The sequence below is a fragment of the Phocoena phocoena genome, chromosome 15 (genome assembly GCF_963924675.1).
Source record: "Phocoena phocoena chromosome 15, mPhoPho1.1, whole genome shotgun sequence".
NCBI lineage: Eukaryota > Metazoa > Chordata > Mammalia > Artiodactyla > Phocoenidae > Phocoena > Phocoena phocoena.
The window spans coordinates 39,010,069-39,028,049 of record NC_089233.1 but is presented as its reverse complement, the minus strand read 5'-3'; the positions used below and the strand labels follow the sequence as shown (position 1 = coordinate 39,028,049).

The following is a 17,981-nucleotide window of genomic DNA, read 5'->3' as shown; positions in this document are numbered from 1 at the left end:
CATGGAACAGCTTTTTAATAGCTGTGAATTAATTTTTATGACTACCTTTTCTCTATAACAGGTGACATTAAAAAAAAAAGTTTCTTTTTAAATGCATGTCAATAAACATGAATCAATTTGAAAAAAATACGGGGTGAGTAATAGTAGAAGATTTTGGATGTAGCAGAAATCACAGGCACAGGATGCAAATACAGTGAATCGGGAGGTCCCTGCACTAGCTCACGGGAGCCTCGGAACAGCCTTTTGGATTTTGTTTATTTTACCCTCAGATAACCCGGTCCGATCGCCCCTCGGTCAGGGGGGGAACTCACCCTTGCTGAGGGTAAACGACTTCAGAGACCCGCAGCGCACCCGCGGTAGATGTGGGCAAGAGCCAGGTGCTCTGTGTCCAAGGCTCATTCTTTCCCTCCCAAGGACAGTCAGGGAACCACTGTCTCTCGGGAGACAGACGCAGAGCCGGAGTCTCTGGGTGAAGGTGGCCACTTCCCATTAGATGTCGGTGCCCTGTCCATCCCCCCAGGCCGTCCTCGATGTCACATAGAGATGCTGAGCCTGGCAGCTTCCTGCATCTATCTGGCTTGGGAACATCTGCAGTGGCAGAAGTGTGGGCGTTAGCACCCCAGGGGCGACCCTCAGCCACTGGGGGACAGGAGGGGGTGGCTGAGTCCCTGGCTGGCCCACCCCTCGTCCCAACAGTTCAGAGGTGAGTTTCCCAGTCTCCTGGGGGGTCCCCAGCAGGACTGAGCCCATTGCCCACAGTGGGAACCCGCTCATTCCACATCTTTATTGGCTTTGTTCTTTTTCCTGCGTCACTACCCCACCCCTTCCAGTGCTCCTGGGATTACCTCTCAGATAAGGGACCCTTTCCCAGTCCTTGCCTCGGGGTCTGTTTCTGCAAACTCAAATTAAGACAGCCGCTCAAGGGTCAGCCAGCTGGACCTTCAGGTTCTCTGTCCACTGAGATGGTCACTGGAGAAGAAGGAGGTGAAATGGTACAGTAGAATTCACATCTTGTTGGCTGTCGGTCATATCACTGATTTTAGTTGACAAAGCTTTGAATATCTACAGACATCACATCATCTGGGTTTTGACTGTCAACGCAGCCTAATGTCCGTTTCCTTTGGTCCCTTTGGAAGGGATTGATCCCTGGGTGTGGCCGTGTGAAATGGGGTAACTAGGAATCTCTGACCCAGTCTTTGAGTCTGGCTTGGAAAATATCACAATGTATGGACAGGACTGGTTGCCACCATGTTCATAAAGCTGCCATCTATGTATACTGCCCAGGTAATTAAGCCTCCAGAGCAGAGGGTCTGTATTAACAGCCACATAGGTTAAGGCAAGGCGCTCCTTGCTATGCACTTGGAAATGAAATAACTTCCTCAACATACTACTTACATACTCGGGCCAAAGCTATTCAGATTTTCAGCCTTTGGATGTGGTAAGCATTCCTGGTGACTTATATTTCATCTTTGTCTATTGACATTTTTTTGGTTTTTTATTCTTAATTTTTTATTGAAGTATAGTTGGTTCCCACTATTAGTTTTAGGTGTACAACATAGTGATTCAGTATTTTTACAGATTATACTCCATTAAAAGTTATTAGAACTGCTGACTTTTTTTTAAAAAAAAGTATTTATTTTGGCTGAGCCAGGTCTTTAGTTGCGGCACGCAGGATCTTTAGTTGCAGCATGCGGGATCTAGTTCCCTGACCAGGGATTGAACCCAGGTCCCCTTGCATCGGGAGCACAGAATCTTAACCACTGGACCACCAGGGAAGTCCCTAGAACTGATGACTTTAAAATATTTGGGTTTGGCTAATCTCTAGGACTCATTATGTATATTGCCAATTTGAAAATAATGTAGGTGCTAGTCGGATGCCTTCACCGGAAAACAATTTTAGAAAATACCTAAAGCTGCCGTATGTGCTTTTCCATGTAAGTCGTGTATCTTAAACGTGTCTGGAAAGGAGCAAGAGGCAGGGGAGTTCAGGGGGGTGAAAGGATGGGGCACGAAGCTTTTGATTTCAGGGCTACAAGCCTTCATACGTCCAGGAATTCCTCTGAGGCTGGAAATGAACTTCTGGAGAAGAGGAGAGCCATCTGGGGAAGAAGAGTTTAGGAGGAGGCTGGCGGTGGGCGGCTGGAAGAACAGAAGGCAGAGGAAGCATGAGGAAGGATGCAGAGGGTGAGAGTGGAGTCGAGGAAGGCGAGGTGGTGGGAAGAGGGAAGGTGGGGAGTGGAGGGATGTGCCCAGCTCCTCCAGGTCAGTGTGAGCCCTGGAAGGAAAGCAGCTCTAACATTTTTGGAAAGGTTTTTGACGTCCAGGATTGAAGTAGGTGTTTTTTTATTTTTATTTTTTTTTTGCGGTACGCGGGCCTCTCACTGTTGTGGCCTCTCCTGTTGTGGAGCACAGGCTCCAGACGCGCAGGCTCAGCATCCATGGCTCACGGGCCCAGCCGCTCCGCGACATGTGGGATCTTCCCAGACCGGGGCACAAACCCGTGTCCCCTGCATCGGCAGGCAGACTCTCAACCACTGTGCCACCAGGGAAGCCCAGTAGGTCTTTTTTTTAATCAAACCCTAATTAACTAGAAATCTTAATGAATTTGAATACCCATTCTTTAGCAGTTGGTTTTTTTGGTTTTTATTTTTTTAGTTGGGCTGGATTTGGGGCTGCGTGTGGATACAGACAGTTGGGTTTTTAATGGATTTCCAGCATCTCTGTGACTGGGTTGGCAAGGCTGATTTTTCAAGGGTATATAGGACTCTAGTTATTTCTTCAGTTACTTTCTCAAAAATCGTCTAGGCTAGCGGTTCTGAAACTTCCAGTGCATCAGAATCACCTGGAGGGCATGTTAAAACACAGGTTCCTGGGCCTCCACCCCAGAAACTCTCATCCAGTAGGTCTGGGATCCACCCGATTTTATACATTTCTAATCATTTCCAGATGGTGTGGTCCAGGGACCACACTTTGAGAACCACTGGCCTAGATGAAACCATACACAGTATCAGGGCTGGAGTGTTTTCTAAAATTAGAATATTGGCCCAGAGTCTCGATTTGGAAAAATCTAGACGCTTCGGCTGGTGGAGCTTTGGAAAATGCAGCTGACATCATCCAAAAGCATAATAAAAACACAAGCGTCTACACATTTCTGAGTTCTGGTGCAAACAAAAGAAAACACTTCCAAACGAATTCTCCCCGTATCAGCAACTGTACATTCCAGCGGCAGCAACTCATCTTTGGGAGTGTCACTCTTTTAAAGGTTGGCTGATGGGACCCAAGAGTGGTTGTTTGCCTTGACCCTGAGAGGGAGGTGGGGGACGGACAGCAAGCACCTTACAGGACAGGGTCAGGACTCAGCCCTCAACTCCTGACTAGTAGAGGGAAGATCGCATTTCCATTATCTCCAGTTAACCTCTGTTAACTAGCTGAACGGCCCACTGGTGCGATATCTCCCCGTCCGTAAGGTGAGACTCCAGTTTCTGAGCTGCGTTTGTCAGAGTCCTTGGGTTCCATGGATTTGCTGAAGGGCCTCTGAGGGAGGAGGGTTGCCAGCCGATCGGGGTTCCTGTCCCCCCATCATGTCCTTCAAGAAGCACATCTCTGCTTTCCTTCTGTATGTTGGCTTCCCTGGGATATTTTGTTTGAAGGATGACACATGTGGCTTTAAAAAGTGTGAGGACCAATGACCTTTAGGGTCCCTTCTATTTTTTTTTAATTAATTAATTTGGTTGCACCGGGTCTTAGTTGCGGCTCGAGGGCTCCTTAGTTGTGGCATGTGAACTCTTAGTTGCGGCATGCATGTGGGATCTAGTTCCCCGACCACGGATCGAACCCGGGCCTCCTGCATTGGGAGCTTGGAGTCTTAACCACTGTGCAACCAGGGAAGTCCCAGGGTCCCTTCTATTTCTAAGATCTTGAGTGTTCGATCCCTTTATAAGTAATAACACAAAAGGTCCTTGAACCCTCATTTTCAGTTCTTCAGCTCCAGTAATTGTGTATCAATTGTGGGTGAATTTTTGGTAAAAATTAAGATGTTTGAGAATTCCCTGCCCCATTCCATCCTCAGCAGTCTTGAGGGGCCAAGGGTGGGGAGAGTAGAAAAGCATCCCGAAAGTGAAGGTGAAGCTCAGGTCTCCACCCCGCACTGCCTCGTCTCTGACCCGGATTTAGCCACGCCCACTCAGCAGTGTCCCATCCCCAGAGCTGAGAATCACTTTCACAAGGAACCACCGTGCCTCAAGGGGGTGGGGCTGATTTTCCTTCCCGTCAGTGTAGTCCTAGTAGGATTGTCCGCAAGACGACAGTCATGTGACCATGTGGGCCAATCGCAGCTCTCTCTCAGAGATGTGACTCCCGGGGGCAGAGATGAATGCCTTTGGAGCTGGGTCATCCCAAGGGCTGTGCCGCGGACCCCAGCTGCTTGGATTGCTGGGACTGCCCTGGTTTCTGTCCTTCCCAAGGCCTGTAAATTACCCAGGATCTATCTGGTTCCTCAGCCCTTTCCCACTGCTGGAAAGACACCCAGGCTTTCTTTCCTTCACCATGTCTGTCACGAAGGGGCTTCCCCAGGCTTATGTGACAGTCCTGAGTAATTCAGAAAGCCATTCACCAGGACCTCCAAGGGGCATCCCACCTTCCCTGGGGCTCTGCTCTCCCCCGGGGGCTGGGGGGGTGGGGACAGTCGGGCAGCACAGGTCTTGAAACAAGGGCAATACTGTTGTGTTTTCATTGTACTCTGTGTGACCATCCCTGTGACACAGGATTTGAGGACCCATCATTAAGCCCCCGGGATGGTAAACTCCTGAAGGCAGAGCGTATCAAAAGTCAGTGACTGGTTGACGCATTTATCAAAAGAATGAGCCCAGAAGCTAAAACACCCAAAGACGGATTTCACATTATTTTAGTTCAGAGCCCCGTACCTGGTGACATGCATCTCTTTTAATAATTTGGTTCATTCTTTTACTTCTGATTTAAAAATAATACTTCAGACCGTGGGTGGGTCCCTTAAAGGGTGTGATTTTCGCACATGCTGTTGCTTCTCTCGATGGACAGCGGAGCTTGGACAGCGGAGGCCCAGCTCCAGGGCTGAGAAGTGGGTGGCACCTCGGGGAAGGCATGCAGGAGAGTCCAGGGGCTGCGGGTGAGGAACCGGCTCTGGGTCTTGGGGTCCTTCCCTTCTTCCCTCCCCACCTGTTTGCCCAGCGTTGACATCCCTGGTATCCATGAAGGGATTTCAGAGTCTTCAGGGGAAAGGATTTGGTAACTGGAAATTAGAGGCTGAAAGGGCTGTGGGATTCACCCTAGAGCAGGAGACACTGAGGAAGACAAGATGGTCCACGTGTCTAAAATCAGTCCTCTAGACCTTCCGTGTCCAGCGCAGGGGCCACTAGCCATGTGAGGCTGGGGAGGGGTCAAAATGCAGAGAGTTCAAATCGATGTGATGTGTTGTGAGTGTGAAATACACACCAGGTTTCAAAGACCTAGCCTGGGAAAAAGGAAAATATCTCATCAATAGCTTTTAAAATGTTGATGACATGATAAAATGATAAGATTTGGGGTATATTGGGTGAAATAAAATATATTGTTAAAATTAATTTCACCCGTTTCTTTTATTTGATGGGGCTACTAAGAAATTTTAAATTATGCCTGAGGGTTGGACAACCCTGTATTAGAATAACATTTAATTAAAAAAATTTTATTATTATCATTATTATTTTGGCTGCATTGGGTCTTCGTTGCTGTGCACGGGCTTTCTCTAGTTGCGACGAGCGGGAGCTACTCTTCATTGTAGTGCACAGGCTTCTCATTGCGGTGGCTTCTCCTGTTGTGGAGCATGGGCTCTAGGTGCGCGGGCTTCAGTAGTTGTGGCGCGTGGGCTCAGTAGTTGTGGCTCACAGGCTTAGTTGCTCTGCAGCATATGGGATCTTCCCAGACCAGGGATTGAACCTGTGTCCCCTGCGTTGTCAGGTGGATTTTTAACCACTGCACCACCAGGGAAGTCCCAACTTATTTAATTTTGGCTTGCATAAACCTACACAAAAGGCATGTGTGAAGGTACATTCCTAACGATTGCAAATTGACCAATCTGATCTAGCACAACTCTTAAGTTCTTTAAGATAAACTCTGAAGTTCTCTTGGGTAAATAAAATAGTTTCAGAGGTTTGAGTTGGGTGAGGGTTAGCCGATCCCTGACAATCTTGCTGAAGTTTCAGACCAAATTCACATGAATGGATATTTATTAAATAAGCCTTTTTTCTGATGCAGTCCCTAAGGTTCATACAGCCTCTTCTCCAGGCTCCACGAAGTCCCAGACCTCTGCTGTTTTAGGTGCTAAGGCAACACTTTGCATGAAAAGCTCATTCAAGGCAGGTGATGCAATAGGGTCAGGATTCTGGTATCCTTGCTGTCAGCATCAGACAATCATATCTCCCTACGCCAGCGGTCTTTTACAGGAACGATTATAAGGAATCAAGTGCCTTTCCTAAGAGTGCAGGCCTAATGCCTCCCTGGAACCTAAACGCTATTGGTACCGGGATGGCGCGTGTCTCAAAATATCTTGGCCTGTCCACGTGCCTTGACTGTCTTAACTCTGTTCACGCAGTGGTAGGGAGTATCTTAAATATTTTAGCAAACCACATTTCTACCTTTGTCAGTGAGAGCGCATTGCTAACGTTCATCATGCTTTTTAACAAGTCATTAGGAAGTCAGTAAAAATTCACTTAGCAAGCCCTCAGGTATTGGCAGGTGGGCGTGGCAGAGGGGGCAAGGAACTTGGACCTGTAACATTTCGCTGAATTGTTGAAGTATTTAACTCAGTTCCAGACATCACAGCACTATCTTATGAAGAGCACAAATACTTACTCATACCTACTTGGTTGATCCAAACAAGATCAATGAGATATGGGCTTCCCTGGTGGCGCAGTGGTTAAGAATCTACCTGCCAATGCAGGGGACACGGGTTTGAGCCCTGGTCCGGGAAGATCCCACATGCTGCGGAGCAACTAAGCCCGTGCACCACAACTACTGAGCCTGCGCTCTAGAGCCCAAGAGCCACAACTACTGAAGCCCGTGCGCCTAGAGCCCGTGCTCCGCAATAAGAGAAGCCCGCACGCAGCAACGAAGACCCAGCGCAGCCAAAAATAATAAATAAATAAAATAAATTTATTGAAAAAAAAAGATCAATGAGATAAAAGTTGGTGAATTATCAAAAGTTTGGTGAGAACATTCAATCTTCTGTCGCAAGTGTTATTTCCAACTTGAAAGGAACAAACACTCTGCACCACAGCAGTCATGCTAAAACATGAATTTTATGTTGAAGATACACGGCCTCAAGGTGTCAACAGTCCTTGGGAGAGAACTATTAAAATTAAGGTTTCCTATCCCATAGGTTGTCTTTTCACTTCGTTGATGGTTTCTGTGCACAGGTGTTTTGAGTTTGATGTAGTCTCACTTGTTAATTTTTGAGTTCATTGCCTGTGCTTTAGGTGTCATGTCCAAAAAAATCATTGCCAACACCCATGTCAGGGAGCTTTTTCCTGTTTTCTTCTTGGAGTTTTTGTTTCAGTATTAAATTATTTAAGTCTTTCATCCATTTAGAGTTCATTTTTGTGAATGGTAAGATAGGGGTCTAGCTTCATTCTATTGTATTTGTTTATTTTTAATTTTTATTGGAGTATGGTTGATTTACAGTGTTGTGTTAGTCTAGCTTCATTCTAAAATAAAGGTTTCAGTGTTAAAGGAAAACTGTTCCTTAGTCTTAGAAACTCAACTCACTGATGATAGGATAAAGAACAAATACAGATGTAACTTAAATTTTAAGGTTACCGGTATATAAATGTACTCTTTCTCCCTGATCTTTCTAGATCAAGGCTTCTCAACTCTGGCACTATTGACACTGCGGGCTGGAGAATTCTTTCTTGTGTGGGGTTGTCCTAAGTATTGTAGGATATTTAGCAGCATTGGTGGCTGCTACCCGCTAGATGCCGGTAGTAACACCGCCCCCCTCCCCCGCCATCCCCTCACCACCACCCCCCCCCCACCAAGTGGTGACAATTAAAATAGCCTCGAGATTGTGCCAAATGTCCCCTTGGGGGCAAAATCACTCTCAGCTGAGAACTACTATTCTAGACCAGGTCCAATGGGCTAACCCAGTGCTTGGCTAGAAATGCAGAATCTCAGACACCCTCCCAGACCCACCAAACAAGTCTGCATTCTGGTAAGACCCGGCCGATGTCACACCCACGCCCGTGCTCTCCGCCCCCGCCCCCGCGGCCCCTCAGAGTCGATGCCTCTCATTGCAGGAGGCAGATGAAGCCCTGCTGAGCAACCTGCGCCTTCAGATCGAAGCCCAGTTTCTGCAGGATGACATCAGTGCGAACAAGGACAGGTACAAAAAGGTAACCATGACCCTTCTGTAGCCCTTCCCGCCAGAAAACCAGTTCAGGGCACTCGTGGCTGAAAAAATGGGGTGGCTGGAGTGGGCTGCCCTGTGTGCGGTGCCCTGAACCAAGCGGGGCTGGGCTGGTCGCTGGACGGCACCTAGTGAGCCAGACCTGCAGGGCTGTGGGAGGGGTGGCAGCGTGTGTGTGTGTGTGTGTGTGTGTGTGTGTGTGTGTGTGTGTGTATGTGTGTGCGTGGGGGAGCGGTGTGTGTGTGTGTATGTGTATGTGTGTGTGGGGGGGTGGTGTGTGTGTGTGTGTGTGTAGGGGGGGTTATGGGTCGAGGGGAGCCAGTATCTGTGCAGGACATCACAGTCCACAGAGTAATTGCGCACAGATCCGTCTTGATTAAGCTGTAGCCTGTGGACTGGTTCAGCTCAGAAAATGGAGAAAATGCAAAAATCGTAATTTTTTAGCGCTGTCTCTGAGGGAACACATGGCATGCAGGGGCCTCCTCGCATGTAGCGCTGTGCTCTGCCCCCACCCCCGCCAGCTTCTCACAGGCCTCACATTGGGGGGGGGCTTGGTGTTCTGGAAAAGTCCAGTCCTGGAGCTGTGCAACCAAGGGCCAGTGGCCTAACCTCTCTGAGCTTCTTCATCTTCGAAATGCAAACGCCAGACTCTCCTTCCTGCACAGCCGTGTTATCTGAGCATAGACACCTGTGGGCCTGGCCACGACCCTCAGCCCTCGGGGCTGACCTCTCCAGGGTGCCTGGCCTCCCTCCAGCTGCAGTATCTGCGTCTCTGCCTCAGGACGGATGTGCGCCAGGCAGCGGAGGGCAGGTCTGCCTCACAGGAAATGTTGGGGAGTTAATGCCCCGGGAGCAGCCTCAGCCAGGGACGGATGGAGTTGGTGGACACGTACCCCAGCTCCCTCTGCACCGGCTCCCAGAGAGCCCGCTAGGACTGGTGCCCACAGGGGTAATTCACCTGAAAACACAGTGTCTCACCTCCCCGCTCCACTGCTCATGTTTCCTGACATCTTTGCCCAAGCAAACTATTTGCACCCAGATCCTTCCCCCAGGGTCTGTATCTTACTCAGCTGGGGCTGCTATGAAAAAGTACCACAGACTGGGTGGCTTATGAGCAACAGAAATTCATTCCTCTCAGTTCTGGAGCCTGGAGCACCGAGATCAGTGTGCTGGCAGGGTTGGGTTCTGGTGAGGACCCTCTTCCTGGCTTGCAGACGGCTGCCTTTTTGCCATGCACTCACCTGGCCTTTCCTAGATCCGTATCCATAGAGAGAGTGACTGCCTTTCTTATCAGGGCACTAATTCCACCCTGGGGGCCCCACCTTCATGCCCTCATCTAAATCTAATTGTTCCCCAAAGGTCCCACCTCCAAATACCATCCTGCTGGGGGTTAGGGTTTCAGCACATGAATTTCGGAGGGATACAACTTTTGATCTATAACTGTCTGCTTCTGGGGAAACCCACAATGAGGCACCGTGAAGTAATATGGGTGAAGCACCTGGTACAACCTGGAACTTGGCAAGTGCTCAGGCAGCATCAGAGTCCCTTCCTGCCTCTGTGGGTGCCTGCTGCATTGTCTCACTGAATCCCAAAAAACAGCCTCAAGAGACAGTGTCCTAGGTTCCCTGTCAGCAGAGCCTGAGGTGCCTAAAGGTGGGGTGGGGGTTAGGAAGGCGCAGGGGAAGGGGCTGAGCTGGAGTCCAGGCTCAGCCTGATCCCATGGCGGCTCTGGAGCGTGAATCACACCACAAGCTTGGTCCCACCTTGAGGCAAGAGGGTTGGTCTTGTGTCCTGAGCCAGGGGTCATTGGTCCGGGTGGGGGATGGTGTGGCATTGGGGGCAGTTGCATAGCTTCCTGGCAGGATGACCACTGTGTGGCCGAGGGCAGTTCTGCGGAGGGGGCAGCTGTGCTACGTTGTCAGCTCTCTTGCACGGAGCAGGCCCAGGTGATCTGCTGGTGAAAGGGACCAGGCATTGCCTTCAGGTTGTTAATCCCTCTTTTGTGGAAGAACCGGAGGTTTAGGCAAGGTTTGAATACCTTGCCTGAGGCCACGTGCAGCTAGTGAGTGAGGCAGTCCCCTCGGACTGGCCACAGCCTGTCCTCTGAAGCACCGCCTGTGCTGCAGTCAGCAAGGTCCTCTGTGCCCTCCGGGATCTCTTTGTCCCCCATCCCTGCTTTTCTGATAACCCTGCATCCAGGGCGCTATGGAGACAGCCGCAAGGCAGCCACGGGACTGAAGGGGAGGTGACCTGAACTAAGCCTCGGTTTATTCATCGAGCCCAGTGTTCTCATGCAGATTAAAGGAGGCATAAAGCGTCCTCCGCACCCATCACGGTCTGTCCTATTTGTGGGGGTGGGACACGTGAAGGCATTCATCCTGCAGGTCACCTGGTACTGGAGGGGAAAATGTGGGGAGCTCAAGTTCTCATGAGAACGCTTTCCTCCCCCAACAGAACCTTCTGGAGATTCAGACCTATGTCAGCATCCTGCAGCAGATCATCCAGACCACCCCGCAAGCAGCCGCCGTAACCAGTGGCATGAGGGAGGTAAGAACGGGAGCCCAGGCAGCTGCGAAACCGCATGTGGGGATTTGTTCTGCAGCCCCGGGAGCCCAGAGACCCAGGGAGAAGCGTCAGGTCACCCCCACTGCGGGTTCACATTCGAAGTTCACTCTTCTGCTCTTTCACTCAGATGGTGAACGTGGGTATTTAGACATCTGAGGACATAAACTGTGCCCCTGACCATCTTCTTAGATATTTCCTCTTGAGGATTACGGGCTGTCCTTCCTTGTCTAGTTTATAAGAAACTTCCAGACTGTTTCCCGAGCACTGTAGCACTGCTGCATCCCCACTGGCAACGGATGGGTGTTTCCGTTGCGTTGCTTCCTTGTCAATGCTGGGTATGTCGGGTTTTTACTTTGGTTTTGCCCTTTGCTACTCTAATAGGTATGTTGTGTATCTCTCTGTGCTTTTAACTTGCATCCCCTCACGCCTTAACGATGTTGAGCATCTTTTCATGTGCTTATTTGCCATTTGTATAGCTTCTTTGTTGGACTATCTACCCAAGACTTTTGCCCATACTTTTTTATTGGGTTGTTTGTTTTCTTATCCCCCTTATCAATTTGACCATAATTTTGAATACAGAGAACCTCAGAAAATTAGTGACTCTATTTTCAAGGTCAGGCTCTGCTAGTCTGGGGCATGAAAACTCTTGAGAAAGGATAGAGGTGATTGAAGCCGATTTAAAAAAAAAACTGGGATTTGGATGTAGAACCTTCTTCCCAATATAACGTTCCAAATCCCTTCCTCACTTAGCTCGCTAGCAGGGCAACAGGCTATTGATGCATTTTTTCCCCTAATGTGGTTTATGGGATTTTGTGATGCGTGATGTGATATTGTAAAAATAAACTGAAAAGGATGCAGATTAAAACAAAAATGTCATGTGTCCTTTCTTCAGAGGAGCGGTACGCTGGGACAGGGTTTTGTAGACTGTTCAACCGAGAAGACTCTGGGTTTTTCTGCAAGGGTGACTTAGGACAGAAGTCTACCCAGGCCCACACCCTGGAGAACCAGTGGGCTAGGGTGTTTGTTTGAACCTAATTTTTAATATCAAAGCTAAAGAAACCCCCAAATTTGCTTTCAGAGACACTTTTGAACCCTGCCAAGTAACATCTAAGAGGCAGGAGAGTTCCTTTTTTTGGCCTTGACGGGGATATTCTTGTCCACATTGCCCACCAATGACCCCAACTGAACTGGGGTTGCCACTAAGGCCTAAAAGACATCTTCTCCTAAAGCATAATTTTCTTTGTCAGAGACTTCTTTCCAGACACTTTAGTTCTGTTTTGCAGACATTTTTCCTTTAATTCATAGGTGTTTGACATCGGAGCACACTTTTAAAATCACGTCATCTGTTCCCCCGTAACCCTGTTCTTCTGAGTTGTGCTAATGTAGAGCCGTCTAGACCTAGTTTGATAGTGTCAGTGATCATCAGAGACCCTCAGCATCGTTGCCCGGGAGCTTGAGACAAATGCCACATCTGCAGCCCGACCCCCAGCAGACCCACTGTGTCGGAATCTGCATTTTAGCAAGATGCTCGGGGATCCGTGTGCACGTTAAAAAGCAGGTTTAGAAAGAATCTCATTCTTTATTAACCTCAGCTGGAAAATTCTACATACGAGCTAGGTGGTTGCTTTCAGGTTTGCTCCTTTGACTCTTGTTACTGTCCTAGAAAATGCCAGTTGAGTTTGCACAAAGGATATAATTAGCATTGCTTCCTAGGAGCCTGGGGTTAATGTGTCCATAAAGTCAGTGTCCTGTAGCCAGGAGTCCCTAGGGCCACCCCTGTGGTCAAATCAAGCTGGGTTTATTACTCCCCACAGGAGGGGAGGGTATACGCCGTGGATGGGGACCTGCGCTGGTCTGGGAACCGTTGGGGGGTGGGGGGCTGGTCTTATGGCTGAATATCCCCCTATTTTGTACCTTGGAGGCCAAGGTATGGGGTGAGGCTAAGGCCGTGCTTGGTAACTAAGCACCGTCACTTGAGTTAGTGGTCATTTCTGTGGTTACACGGTGATTGCTTGTTCTGAGTTCAGACACAGTTGCAGAGCCGGTCTTGTTTCTGTCTTGTTCCCCTGGGATCCCAGAGTGACATCTTTAGGTGTTGAGGTGGCATCATCTGTAAATTTATAAGGAGGGAGCATCGTGCTGGGGGGTGTTGGTTAGTGCCGGCTTCCAGCTGACGTCTCCCTTCCTCTACAGTAAGTATCCAAGGGCCTCCTGTGCGCGAGGCACTGTGGGAGCACCTGTGGGTGGACATGGGGAGGATGTAGTATAAGTAGGAGCTGGGCGGTGAGGAGAGGCGGGGCCAGACAAGCAGGCTGGGCCCTGGCTGGGAGGTGGGTGAGGGATTTGCACCGTGTCTGTGTCCATGCTGAGGCTGCAGGTCTCGGCTGGCATGTTTGCACATCCTCCACGTAGTGGTACCCAGAACGTGAGTCCCGTCTGCTCCCAGCTGTCCCCACGTCTGTGTCTTTGGGGCAGGGAGGCGGGAGCCGAGGCACAGAGAAGCAGGGAGGACAGAGAGAGAGAAACAGACTGACAGGGAGAGAGACACACACAGAGAGACTGAGAGAACGCACGTCTCCACTGGGAGACTCAGAAATAAACACACCATCCTTAGGCAGCTCTGCCCCCAGGCCCACTCCTCCTCCCTCGCTCTCACCTTCTCTGTGTCTCGTTGCTCCGGCCACTTTGCAGGCGGCTGCAGAGCAGGGGCACCTTCAGTGGGTGGCTGTGGACGTGCTGGGCTGTGACTCTGCCCGGCAGGGGGCGGGGGGGGGTGTCCCTGTGTCAGAAGGTGCTGCTCTAGAGAGGCCAGGCTCTCAGGAAGGGGTTTAGATGTTTCTGAATAATGTGGAGAGGCTGGTGGGAAAAGGGCAGCTGCTCTGCAGAGTGTGGAGAGATTGAGGGTGGACCTCCTTCCAGAACATTCAGGGAGCACCGACAGGGCTTCCACTGTTGCCATGGCCCCTGCTGTGTGCCGTGGGGACGGCTCCGCACAGTTGGTGGCTCTGGCTCAGGGCTCAGACTTAGAAAACAAAGTGAAAAGGCGGTGAGTGGCCATGGTGGGCCTGCCTGAGTCAGCTTGGCTGCTGTGACAAAATACCGTAGACCAGGTGGCTCAACCAACAGGCACTTATTGCTTACAGTTCTGGAGGCTGGAAGTCCAAGGTCAGGGGGCTGGCAGATTTGGCCCCTGGGGAGAACCCCATCCCGGCTGGTAGATGCTACCCCTCTCTCTGTCCTTTCCTTCCTGCCCGCATGGAAGAGGGGGCCCTGGTGTCTCGTCCTCTTCTAATAAGGACACTAATCCCATCGTGGGGGCCCCACCCTCATGACCTCATCTAAACCAACCCTCCTGCCAAAGGTCCCACCTCCAGATGCCATGCATTGGGGGTTAGGGCCTCAGCCTGTGAACTTGGGGGGATGTAAACATGCAGAACACAGTGGCCCCTCTCCTCCGAGTGTGAGCGTGCTGAGTCTGGCTTCTTTGTGCAGGCGAAGATCTTGACGGAAAGGGAGGTGGCCACCCTGCAGAGCCAGCTGGAGGACAGCCAAGAGGTGCTCTGCCTCCTGCAGGCCCAGAGAGCCGAGCTGCAGGCCCAGGTATGCCCGCCCCTCCTGTCTGCTCCTCTCATTCAGGTGTCACGGGCCTGCACAGGTGAGCACTCATGCATCTAGTGCTGTGAATTCTACAGACTCAACACACCTGTGTCCTCAACCCTCAGAGCTGCAAACAGCATCCCCAGTGGGGTGACCAGCCGTCCACTTCCCAGGACGCCTTCCTGCCCAGACTGGAAAAGCCCTGGGCCAACGGGGGCAGTGGGTCCCACAAATTCGTGGTCCCCGGAGGTCCCCCGCAGGCCCCCTTTGAGTCGCTGCCCCTCCCCCACCTAGGGTAAGCTATCCCCACTTCTGCATAACCGATCTGTTTTGCCCAGTTTAGCCTTCTTTTTGAAAATAAGAAATGGACATACGTTGGGGGTTTTTACCCTACGCTCGCACGAGTCTGTGCTTCCTGTTTCTCTTCTCATGACCTAAACTATCTCCTTTGGAATTTGACTGCAGCCCTGGAGAGAGGGGTTGTGCTGGGATTTGCTTCTGCTCAGAATTTGTCAGCGGAAACTTTGCATTTGCACCCCACCCCTTTTCTTTTTTCGGTGAAGCTTAGTTTGCAAATGAGCAGAAAAGCTTTTTGCAAACTTTGCAGGAAAGCGCAGTCCTGTCTCTGTGGCCTTCCTTTGCGGTTAATGAGCTTCATGGGTCACCCCACCCCCGCCAACCCTGTGATTCCTCCAGTTTTCTTCCTCTCATTACTGTACACCGGGCCATTCTGATGGGGACGTTGGGTTAGAATACGCTTCTTACGCTGTGTAACCACATTTCCGAAATCCAAAAGTAAGTTGACGTTCGGTTTGACAAGTACACATACGGGACAAGGGAACAAAAATTTAAAAATCTGCCCCTCTAGAAAACCTAGACCATTAAAGGCTATATGTTACTTTGTCTCTATCCCACCAATGCCTGACAAGATCAAACCCTGCTGAAGCCACATGAGATGTGGTGCTTTTGGTGGGTACACGGTGTCCTCCAGATCTCAGGACTTGAGTCCAGAATCCTGATTCCTGCCCCACCCGCCACCCGGCCCCTCCCTGTGCAGCAACTCAGGGGCCACGGAGGGCAAACGGGGGCCTGGGGATGGTCCCCCAAGGCAAAGACCCCAGCTCAGGAAGGCGAGTACTGCCCTTAAAACGCGTCCTGCTCTTGTTGACAAACCACGGCTTGGGGACCAGATGCACCGTTTTGGTGACTTGGTGAGTGTGTGGTTTCCTCTGAGGCCCTGAGAGGATGGAGGGAGGGTCAGGGTGTGTGTGTGTGTGATGTGTGCGCACGTTTTTATATGTGTGCATGTGTGCACGTGTGTATATGTAAGTGTATATGTGTGTGTATGCGTGTATGTGTGTGTATATATTTGTGTTTGTGTATGTAAGTGTATGCGTGTGTGTAAGTAACGTATGTGTGTACGTGTGTAATGTGTGTGCATGTAAGTATATGTGTGTATGTGTGTGTGTGTGTGTGTATGTGTGTGTACGTGTGTGTGTGTGAATGAGTGTTTGGAGAAGTGGATGCACACCCAATCACGGTTCTAGACACCAGTGTTTTCCAAACCACCAGTTACAACTCATTACTGGGTTGTAAAATGAACTCAGCCGAATCGACTGTCTTGAGAAAAGAAGGAATTCACAGCACTAGCCTAAGACCGAAGAGGAAATGACAGGGTGCGTGGCGAGTAGAGGCAGGATTTATTTTGTGAAACCTTTGTTTTAAATATATCTGTATGTGTGTTTAAGTGTATAGATTTGTGCAAATACACACATGTACTTATATCTTTGCATGATGTCTATGGTTTGTGATGTAAAATGTAGCTCTTCCAGTGGCCACGGTGATGAGGTTGAAAACCTCTGCCCGAGAGACTGAGAAGGACCCCAGTCTCCTCAGGAGATGAGGGAGCCCAGCCTGATGTGGTGGGCACATCCGGTGAAGTCCGGTTCCAGGGCGAAAAGAATGCTTGTCTCTCTGTGAACTCATATGCATTTATTGACTATAAAAGTAAGACATTTCATAAAGGATTAGCCTAGTTTCTGAGAATATGAGATAAAGCTCTCTGCTTGGGCGCCTGTCCCCACCCGTAGCTGCTGCAGAAAGACTGGCTTGTCTAACTCTGAGGTCGTTGTCTCTCTAACTGGGGGTGGCTTCACTGTCTCTTCTGTGCCATCCCCCCGCCAATCCCCTGCCCAGCAGTCTGGTGAAGCCCCTGGACCCTTTCTGAGAAAAATGTTAAAGGCATATAGCTTCTGTCAGAGGTTTAGGACTACGGGAGGCTTAAGCTAAAGAGGCTTCTTTATTGTACTTTGGTTCTGCCCTTGTTTTTTGAAGGTTCTCATTTATACCTGGGGTATCAGAAGAAACATTTCAACAAAGTGTCTTATTGGAAATTAATAGCCCCAGCCGTCATCTGATGACTTTATTTCTTATCCCATTCATAATTAAAAGTTACTAATTTGAAATTTTATATGTTTATTTTACATTCAAAGCCTTTGGTAAAGTCACATATTAAGGATGACTGAAATAATTCCAGAGGAGCTCTGTTGGAGTAGTTGTAGAGAGATGCATTTGAACTAATGTGGTATAAAACTGTAATAAAACAGAAATTTCATGTATTTGCCAAAATTCTGAGTTTGTAAAATTACCTTCATTTCTTTGGCATCACATACTTACGTTAATAATAGTAAAATAAGATATTGACATTTTCCATTAAAAAAAAGAAAAATGTCAAAGGCATAAAGTACATAGAATTAAAAGGAAACCAATTATATTGAAACAAAATATTATCTGCCGAATTAGTTATCAAAATATTGCCAAAGCATTTTCTCTATGATAATATATGTGCTTATAGTAAATAAAACCTAGCAGGGGGTCTGATGAAACATGAGTCATATTAGTTTTCTCTTGCGGCCATAATAAATTTTCACAAAGGTCAGGGCCTAAAACAGCACTTCCTTGTGATCTTACGGTTCTGCAGGTTAGAAGTCGGGGCAGGCTTGGCTGGTTTCTCTGCTCTGGGGCTCACAGCCCTGAAATGAAGGTGTCGGCTGGCCTGGGTCCCCCGTATCTGGAGGTTCTTGTTGGGTGGTGGGCCGAATCTGCTTCCTGTCCCGTTCCTGTCATTGGCAGAATTCCCTTCTGTGTGCCGCTGGCACCAAGGACCCTATTTCTTTGCTAGCTGTCGGCCAGGATTTACTCCAGACACCGTCCGCCTTCCTTGGCATGTGGCCCCTCCATCTTCAAGGACAGCAATGGTGCTTCAAATCGTTCTCGTGCATCTAATCTCCCTGATTTCTGTTCTTAAGGGCCCGTGGAATTAGGAATAATCTAGAATAATCTCCCTGTTTTTTAAGGTCAGCTGAGTAAGAAGTCCCTTTGCCAAGTAACATAATATATTCATGGG

At 49.3% G+C, this 17,981-nt stretch overlaps 1 protein-coding gene across 1 annotated transcript in view; it reads left to right on the top strand.

The window, feature by feature from the left end:
* BFSP1 (beaded filament structural protein 1) overlaps positions 1 to 17,981 on the top strand; it is a 37,235-nt gene that overhangs the window by 8,847 nt on the left and 10,407 nt on the right. The window contains exons 3-5 of the mRNA XM_065892878.1: positions 8,304 to 8,399; positions 10,868 to 10,960; positions 14,471 to 14,578. Coding sequence (XP_065748950.1) covers positions 8,304 to 8,399; positions 10,868 to 10,960; positions 14,471 to 14,578 — 297 coding nt within the window. The remainder of the gene's footprint in view (positions 1 to 8,303; positions 8,400 to 10,867; positions 10,961 to 14,470; positions 14,579 to 17,981) is intronic.